At 49.6% G+C, this 9,316-nt stretch overlaps 2 protein-coding genes across 4 annotated transcripts in view; both read left to right on the top strand.

The window, feature by feature from the left end:
• Positions 1 to 5,548, top strand: part of CUNH9orf24 (chromosome unknown C9orf24 homolog) — a 13,050-nt gene extending 7,502 nt beyond the window's left edge. The window contains exons 3-7 of one of the 3 annotated variants that reach the window (XM_028779127.1): positions 1,790 to 1,902; positions 2,806 to 2,881; positions 3,068 to 3,297; positions 4,736 to 4,822; positions 5,389 to 5,548. In XM_028779127.1, the coding sequence (XP_028634960.1) occupies positions 1,790 to 1,902; positions 2,806 to 2,881; positions 3,068 to 3,297; positions 4,736 to 4,822 (506 nt within the window). In that variant the 3' untranslated portion in view covers positions 5,389 to 5,548. Of the gene's footprint in view, positions 1 to 1,789; positions 1,903 to 2,805; positions 2,882 to 3,067; positions 3,303 to 4,735; positions 4,823 to 5,388 lie in introns of all 3 variants that reach the window. The other 2 variants (XM_028779126.1, XM_028779128.1) reach the window with 2 other exon arrangements.
• A 1,706-nt stretch (positions 5,549 to 7,254) lies between these two features.
• Myorg (myogenesis regulating glycosidase (putative)) overlaps positions 7,255 to 9,316 on the top strand; it is a 5,896-nt gene continuing 3,834 nt past the window's right edge. The window contains exon 1 of the mRNA XM_028779117.1: positions 7,255 to 7,336. The gene's annotated coding sequence lies outside the window, so the exon portion shown is untranslated. The remainder of the gene's footprint in view (positions 7,337 to 9,316) is intronic.

The following is a 9,316-nucleotide window of genomic DNA, read 5'->3' as shown; positions in this document are numbered from 1 at the left end:
CTGTTCTGTTCTGTTCTGTTCTGTTCTGTTCTGTTCTGTTCTGTTCTTTGTTCAGTGTCTCATTATATACCCTTGTCCAGCACAGAGCTTGATATATAGACCAGGCTGGCCTAGAACCCACGGAGATCTGCTTGCCTCTGCCTCCTGAGTGCTAGGGTTAAGAGGTGTGCCACTATGCCTACCCTTTTAAAAGACTTTTATTACAGTTAGTTAGTTAGTTAGTTAGTTAGTTAGTTAGTTAGTTAGTATGTATGTGTATAGGGGAGGGGGACAAGCCAATGTCACAGCCCACATGCAGAGGTTAGAGGACAACTTTCAGAATCTACTTTGTGGGTCCCAGGGATTGAACTAAGGTTGTCAGGTTTGGTAGCAAATGCCTTTACCCACTGAATCTTTCTGTAGCCCAGGCTAGCCTAGAATATACAATGTCACCCGGGCTCTTAGTGAGCCTCCAACCTTAGCCTTACAAATTCTGGGATTACAGGAGCATGCCATTAGGCCATCCTGTCATCTGTGTCTCCGTCCTTCAGACTCTGAGGATGGGCCATGAGGGCCTTGTAGGACAGGATTAAGAGATGGGGCAGCCGGGCAGTGGTGGCGCACGCCTTTAATCCCAGCACTTGGGAGGCAGAGGCAGATGCAGATCTCTGAGTTCGAGGCCAGCCTGGTCTACAGAGTGAGTTCCAGGACAGTCAGGGCTACACAGAGAAACCCTGTCTTGAAAAACCAAACCAAAAAAAAAAAAAAAAAAAAAAGGGAGAGAGAGAGAGAGATGGGGTAGTATTAAAATCTTTTTGAACTAGAATAGTTATCTTGGCTGAATTTCACTTGTGGAAAACTATCATAGCTTTCATGTTGATACTGGATTGTAGGATTTCAAACATGGAGCGAGGAGGCCAGCAGGCTAATCGGAATAGCTTCCTGTGCAGCGAGCATTTTTTTCCCTCTTCCTACTTTCTCCTCCCTCCTTTCCTCCTATACATCCCCCACTTCCTTTCTCTGTACAGGGTCTCTCATGTAGCCTAGAGCTGGCCTTGAACTTAATTTGCAGTTTAAGGAGGACGTTAAACTCCTTGTTCCTGCCTCGACCTCCTCAGGACTGGGATTATCAGGGGTTTTTGTTTGGTTTGAAATTTTTAATCAGGATATCATTATATAGTCCAGACTGGCCTTAAACTCAAAGCAATTCTGCCTCAGCCTGCTGAGTTACAGGTATGAGCCACGGTGTTCAGCATTTTTCTAAAACTTTTGTTTAGATTACCTCATCTAGAGCTCACAACAATCTTACACTTTTCCCCCTGCTGTGCTGAAATTCGAAGCCAGGCACTGTGCTACAGAGTCTATTCTGCTAACCATGACATTATTTTTGTCTCCTGGTGAAGGTATCACAGGGATAAAGGAATGAGATCATAGAGGAAGAGGGGAGAAATTCAAGTCATTTTAAGGTTGAATAGGCAGACCTTGGGGCCTGGGATATGGTAGAGAGAGGAGAGGCACCATTTCCAGGCTACCTGATTCAAAGAAGGTGCAGCCAGGATGAAATCTGATACCCTAAAGATTCCAAAACTTGCTCAAAGGAATCCCTTAGGTGAGACATGTCTCAACAGAATGAAAAACACGGGTGGCAGACAGGGCATGGTGCTTTGGGCCTATAATCACAGCACTTGGGAACTGGGGTCAGTGAGGGTCAGCTTTGTGATAGAGGTTAGAGAAGAAACATCTAGAAGGTCTCAGGCTCTGGATGGCCTGCGAAGTAATCCTATCTGACATCTCCACTCCTATGCTGAAGAGGACAAATGCTGTACAAGCTACCTGGACAATGACCGGTACAACACATGGAAGACAAATCCTTACAGCAACTATTGGAACAAGTATACCACCTGTCTTCCTCGACTGTCCAAGGTACCTTTCTGTGCCTGCCACAACTGCCTGAGGTCTGGGAAGCGAACACACACACACACACTGCACACGCATGCATGCACGCATGCGCGCACACACACACACCAGCTCCATTCTGTAGGGTCTATTCCCCATCTGTAAACTACAGTTTTCTATTTTATAGCTGACAGTGGAGGCCAGGAGTTGGGCTATGATAGATCCCTAGGTTCCAGCCTCTGACCCAGCTTGGTGGTGACATGACGAGTGTGCACTCCTTGACTGGCTTCACGTTCGCCAAATAGTGCTGCCTCATCTGATCTGGCTACTGTGACACCTGGGCTGCCCTTGAGTCAGTAATGAGCTACAGTCTCCCTGCTCGGCCTTCCCCTCCTTTGTGATGGGAACAGGGGCGAGGAGAAGGAGATAGGGAGTTCCGATGAGGCTCAGGCCTTTCTCAAGAAATGTGAGGTAGACCCAAACTCAGAGCAGTAGGCTGATAGCTTACTGAACCCTCTGAAACAGAACCTTTTCGTGAACTGAATTCCCTCCCTCCACGTTCCCTCAAGTGATTCTGAAAAGCAATATTCATAGGCCCCTCCCCACATTAGAGACGTGCAGACACAAATGACATATAAGTAAATGGTAAAGTAAGGTTGCCAGAGTTCCAGGCCTAAAAACACCTCTACCACTCTGCCGCGGTTCTAGCATCCTCACCTTTACCTTGCCCGCGTAGGCGGCGCAAATGCGTTGCCCGGCAACAACTCGAAACAACCCCGGAGAATAGGGGAGCTGCTGAGGAGGGGAGACTGTGCCGCTTGAAAGACAGTCTGGGTATTCTGGGAGGGCATTTCCCCTCAGAACCCCCCAAAAAGAGAGGTAGCAACTGTTTCGAGTCAGAACTTAAGGTACCACGTGTGCCACTTCCAGGACACCGGGATGGAGACTGTAGTTCGAGGAATGCCGTTGGAATACCCTCCTAAACCGGAACGCCTCAACGCCTACGGTAAACCGCGGAGGGGCAGTGGAAAGATTACTGAGTGCGAAAGAGGAAGGCAGAGAGCAGGATGGGGATCTGGAGGAACATAGGGTGTAATGGTAGCTCTGTCCCCATTTTTGTCTCTGGTTCTGACTTTGCTTTCCCCCATCCCTCTGACACTGGTTCTTTGGGTATCCTGGACATTGGGCTCAGAGCGCGAGGTAGTGGTGAACATGCTGAACTCGCTGTCCCGGAACCGGACTCTGCCACAGATTGTGCCCCGCTGCGGGTGTGTGGACCCTCTGCCGGGCCGACTGCCATACCAAGGATACGAAAGCCCTTGCTCCGGCCGCCACTACTGTCTGCGCGGGATGGACTATTGCACCACCGAGGAGCCTAGCACAGAACGCCGCCTGCGGCCTTTGTGCTCGCAGCAGCCGACTGTAAGGTTCGCAGGGATCCGCCCGCCTTGTCCGGGCTCCACCCACATACGAGCCCCGCCCCCTAGAGTCCCGCCCTGCTTGGCTGCGGGAAAGCTCTCAGCCTAGTTCTAGCCCTGTTGTTTCCACGCCAGGCCCCCATCGGTTTCTGCCTGCTTTTAGGGCCCCCAGGGCACAAGCGAACAGCTAAGACAGAAAACCAACACGAAGGTTACCCCCAAGTCTTCAATCCTGTCCTTTCCAACCGTGCTCAAGGTCGACACAAGTGTTTGTATTCTAGAGACCCTGCAAAAACAGTTTCAGAGGATTCCAAACCCCTCACATCAGTCGCATTCTTCCCTTACACTCATGTACCGGACCCCTGGGTCTGGAGACAGAGGTTCTAATCTTCAGCGTGTTCTCTCTGCCTGGGCCTGGGCGCACAATCAGTAGTTGGCACGATCATCGCTGGGGGCAAGAAAGTGGTTACTGCTTTCCCACAGCGTCCTTGGCTTCCTTGGGTGTTAAAACTAAGTGCACAGAGAGCACGGCATCCAGCCTGCATCCAGTCGCGGCAGACAATAACGGTGTAGCCTGGGAAGGGTTTCAAGTCTGTGACTCTTTAGAGAGTGACAGACTGATGCATTCGCTTGCATACTAGAGGCAGTTTCTTTAGCGACAGTGGGGGTGTGCCAGGAGACAACTTGGGGTGGGAAGTGTTGGTTACGGCGCACAAAGAGGAAATTAAAAGCCAGGGGGCGCTAGTGCCGTGGGACGTCAATGGTTGGTAGAGACCAGAAAACCACCAAGAGGACAGTTCTGAGGGACTGAGTTGGCAGCTGACCTAGAGTCATCTGAATTGGGTTCACGGCTTTATATGAAAGGTAAGAGGTCAAAGTTGGGAAGATAAGTCTTGAGTATCAGAAGCTAAACAGTGGAACTTGCATCCAGCAGTGGTAAACAATACGGGTGTAGCCTGGGAGCGGAGCTTTCAAGTCTGTGACCTTTTAGAGCGTGCAGCAGGGTCTTGAGCCCTGTCCCTAATCCTGTGATCGTTGCCTACCCCTTCTCAAGCCAGATTTATTGTCAAAGATTGGGCCTTTTCCCTCCGAAAGGGTGGGGGTGTGGGAAAGTGTCTGAGTTTCTAGACGGCCTGGAAACGCTGCCTACCTCCTTGCATTGAAGAAATCACTGTCTTAATGGAGGTGGAGGAGGGGATGTTGGATCCTAAAGACTAAGTCTGATCCGCTCCAGAATTCTGATGGCAAAAACCAGACCTTGAAGGGTAAAGGACTTTTCTGGAGCCTTCCCAGAGGCCATGCTGTAGTTGGGGTTTATGAAGGGCAAGGAAGGAATCATAAGACTGATTGTGTATCCAGGTTCTTGGTCTAGGAGGTCAGAATGCGAGGATATAAAAAAAAAAAAACCGACTTCTTTCTGCTGTTTTTTTTTCTGCCACTAGGAGTGTGTCGCCCTTCGGCCACCGGCCAGGAATGCAATGTGCTGTTACAACTCCCCCGCCATCATTCTACCCATTTCCCAACCTTAGGTAAGTTTGGAGCAGATGCATTCACTTGCATGCTGGAGGCAGTTCCTTTAGTGACAGTAGGGGTGTTTCAGGAGTCTACTTGGGGTGGGAAATGTTTGTTACGGCGCACAGACAGGAAATTAAAGCCAGGGGGTGCTAGCGCCATGGGACGTCAATGGTTGGTAGAGACCAGAAAACCACCAAGAGGCCAGTTTTGAGGGACTGAGTCGGCAGCCGACCTAGAGTCATCGGAATTGGGTTCATGGCTTTATATGAAAGGTAAGAGGTCAAAGTTGGGAAGCTATGTCTTGGGTATCAGAAGCTTCAACAGCAGAACTTGAGGTCAGTGAGCGGTCAGCGTCAGAGATAAAATGCTGAGAAAAGGTTAACGTTGAGCCGGGCAGTGGTGGCACACACCTTTAATCCCAGCACTTGGGAGGCAGAGGCAGGCAGATTTCTGAGTTCGAGGCCAGCCTGGTCTACAGAGTGAGTTCCAGGACAGTCAGGACTACACAGAGAAACCCTGTCTCCAAAAACAAAAACAAAAACACCCAGAAAACTGGAGTAAGACTCATCTTCCCTTGCAGATGGGACACAAGTCACTTCAAGAAGACCGGTGGTCCCCAGAGAAACAACTATGTTGTCCATCCTGAGTTTGTGTCTGAGACCTATCCTGTCTACCCTTCCTAGTAAAGCTTTGACCAGACCAAGGGAGGAAGTGGCTCAATAAACTCTTCACAACAAAGACTGCTTGCTGTGTCCTTACCTGGAAAGATCTGGATGGGAAACCCACCCCCAACCATCTCAGTACACCCCTGAGTGCCCTCCTGATATATCAGCAATCCAGCTGGTATCCTCCCATCACCACAGAGTCGAGTTCCCCTAACCATCCAGAGCTTTCTACTTGAAGACCCTTTAGCTGTCATTATACCCACAAACAGATTCCTCTCACATCTCAGATCCCAGATTTCCATCACAGCCTCCCGAGTACTCCCTGTGCTCAGAGATGTTTGCTGCCCTCTCCCATTCAAGTCTAAGAGCTTCTAGCTACCAAACGTCATTTTGGAAGGATTCATGATCAAGAATTCACATTGTAACAGAAAGATCTGCTCTGTCCTGCAAGGGAGCAGGGGTGGGTATTCTAGGATCTCTAAGGGTTTTAGTATTCCCCACTGTTTTGCACCACTGTTCTCTCTAGGGGGAAGGGCATGGCATGGCACAGTCATTTCTAACTAAAGGTTGCCACTAACAGAAGGAGCTACACATTATACTTGGGTCAGGGAGTGGGCATTGCAAAATACCAAGCAGAAACTGGGACACTGGTAGTCTGATCCTGACCGTTTGGAACACGGGCTCTTTGGGTCTATAAGCTCCCTCTGAGGAGCTCTTGACTGGAGTGTTGCCAGTAGGAAACCGGAGCACAGGTCATCCCAGAATTTTTAAAGCTGCTTTTAACACTTATTATACATGACATGTGGAGATGAGAGGCCAATTTATGGGAGTCTGCCTTCTGCTCCCACTCTGTGGGTTTGATAACTTGGGTCAGTAAGCTTGCTGGCAAGCACCTTTACCTGATTAGCATCTTTCCAGCCCTGTGTTACTTCTTAAAAGAATACAGCTCCCTAAACCTCGAGAGAATGGATTCCTAAAGACTCCTGTCTTAGTCACTGTTCCATTGCATGGTAAAAAGACACCATGACCATGGCAACTCTTATAAAAGAATTTAATTGGGGTTTTACTTAGAGTTCCAGGGGTTAGTCTATTATCATGGCAGAGCATAGCAGCAGGAAGGCATGGTGGAGAAGCAGCTGAGAGTTCTACATTCTGATCTATAGGCGGAGGACTCTGGGACTGGAATAGGCTTTCGAAACTTTAAAGCCCATCCCCAGTGACATACTTCCTCCAACAAGGCCACGAACAAGACCATGCCTCCTAAAATCCTTGTAATCCTTTCAAAGAGTACCATACCCAGGTCCTAAGCATTCAAATGTATGAGCCTGTGGGAGCCATTCTTATTCAAACCATCACAGATACCTCTTCCCCCTCACCTTGCTGTGCTCTCATACACATAGAAAGCCTAGCCTGACTTTCCAAGAACCCTAAGATTCAGCGAGAACCCCAACATTCAGCAACTCCTTCCTTCAGAACTACATCTCCCATAAGGCCTGGGGATGAGCCAGGCTAGCAATGGTCTGGCAAGGGCGGCGCCTAAAGCGGGAGTTGGAACCAGGCTAGAGGCGGGCCCAAAGGGCAGATCTAAGGCGGTGAGAAGAAAGTCGGTGCAAGGCACGCAGAGCTTCCAGAGGCTGTGGGGGAGGGGCTGAGCGCCAGAGGTGGGGCTGGAGTCCCAAGCCTGAAGCCGCACTGGACGGCTGGGCGTGGCCGAATAGTTGGAGGGCGGGGCGCAGGAGGAGTTCCACGGTGCCTTGCCAGGCAGCAACCCGCTGGGCTGTGGCTGACCAACTCCTGCTAGCGTGGGGAGAGGATCAGCTGGAGGACCCTTCTCCCCTTCTTCCGTGTGGCGATCACTGAGAGGTAGGTGAACCTAGTGGGAGGCCCTTTGGGTCCCAGTGAGGGTAGTGAGCTTCCTAAGGAGCATAGTTCCTGAACTTTCTTTAGTTAGTGAAGCGACCCTGGACACCTGAACCCCTCCTCAGGCCAGAGCTTCCCAGCGGGCGACGGGTTCCTTGACCTTCCTCTGCCCCTTTGGACCGTGTGGGGTGTAGCGCCATCGGTGGGTGTGAAGTATTCCAGGCTGTGTTAGTGCAGTCACTTGATCCTTGTGGATCCTGTCCCCTGAGCAAGGGAGGGAGATGGGCAGGATCGAATTACCTTTGACATTTCCACTCCCCTCCCAACAGTGTCCGACAAAGGCCTCTGCCTCAAGTGGCTCGGTTATGCTGAGCTGGGCCCGCCCTTAAACTGTATAGGCTTGGGACTTGCAGCCAAGATTGAGGTTGAGTGTGAAGCGAACAGGAAGAGTTTTCTTAGGCTAAGCCTATACGAACCCACTCAGCAGATCCCACCTGCTAGCCTTAGCCTGTGTTGGCCAGATGGCAGACTTGACAGATTATAGGGGTCTTGAACGCCACTAAGACTGGAGCCACAGAGTTCCTCCCCCTCAGCTACAATACCAGATGCCACTAAATTGCCCCTTTCACACCCCTAAAATCGCCCTGATCTGCCTGAGGCAAGCTGGAGCTGCTGCAGCCTTTGAAAAGACAGACTTCACCCGTCCACACCCATCTCTCATTATGGAAGGTGTAGGCAGGATGTTTGGATCCTGGTGGGTGACTGCATTTTCCCATCTGTAAAATGGACAACAGCCCACAGCGTTGGTGGTATTGGATGCTATGAGTTCATTTGGAAGAACATGTGAGGTCCAATAAAGTGGGTGCTTAGGTCTGTGGGCTCCTGTCCTTCATCAAAAAAACAAAAACAAAACAAAACAAAAAACAAACAAAAAATTAATGGGTTCTCCCTGTGTTTTGAAAGGGCTTTAGCAGCATAATGGTGAGCTTTTCGGGCTCCCAGGGGTCATAAGATTAGGCCAATTTAATATGTAAGCATTGGGGCTTAGGGAATCTTTCCTATTCAGACTCAAACCCTCCCCTCTTGACCCTTCAATGCCCAGGATGTACCCTTAGTTGTGTTGAATGAACATAAGTGTACAGTAATTCAATTTTGGGTCCCTGTAGTCTTCTTTGGGTTCCTCTTAGCTTTGAGAGTGTCAGTAAGGACACTGCTACCTAAAGGAGGCTAGGAAATCTCTAACTTGTGTAGTCAGAGAGGAAGTAGAGGCTGATCCAGACTGGGCTTGGGAAGTGACCTGAGAGATTAGAGAGCTTGGGGGGCGGGGGGAAAGAGAGGATAAGGAAGAGATAATAATAGGAATGAATATTGTCTTCTATGATCAAATCTCTCATCTGCACCTGACATTCTTTTTAATTATTTACTTTATTCTATGTGCATTAGAGTTTTATCTGCATATATGTCCACGTGAGGGTTGTCAGATTCCCCTGGAGCTGGAGTTACAGTTGTGAGAGCTCCCATGTGGGTACTGGGAGTTGAACCTGGGTCCATCTGGAAGAGCAGCCAGTGCTCTTAACCACTGAGCCATCTCTCTAGCCCCTCTGACATTCTTTATTGAAGATTTATTTATTTTTATTTTATATGTATGAGTATTTGCCTGCGTGTATACGAACCGTGTGTGCATGTGTGTGTATGGTGACTGCAGAAGCCAGAAAACAGCATTGGATCCCCTGAGACTGGAGTTACAGTTTGTGAGATCCTCTGGAAGTTAAGTGATCTTAACTGTTGAGCCATCTCTCCAGCCCCTGCACCTGGCCTTCCTGACGGATTCCATGTAGGAGAGAAGGAAGAGCGCAGGGAGAGCCTGAGCAGTGTATCACCTTGGAAGTCACTGGAGACTGACAGACAATGGCATCTGGGAAGTGACTAATTACCATTTGCCAGGCTCTCTCTCTCTCTCTCTCTCTCTCTCTCTCTCTCTCT

Source organism: Grammomys surdaster, unplaced genomic scaffold (genome assembly GCF_004785775.1).
Source record: "Grammomys surdaster isolate TR1022 unplaced genomic scaffold, NIH_TR_1.0 344, whole genome shotgun sequence".
Classification (NCBI taxonomy): domain Eukaryota; kingdom Metazoa; phylum Chordata; class Mammalia; order Rodentia; family Muridae; genus Grammomys; species Grammomys surdaster.
This window is presented reverse-complemented; position numbering and strand designations above follow the sequence as displayed.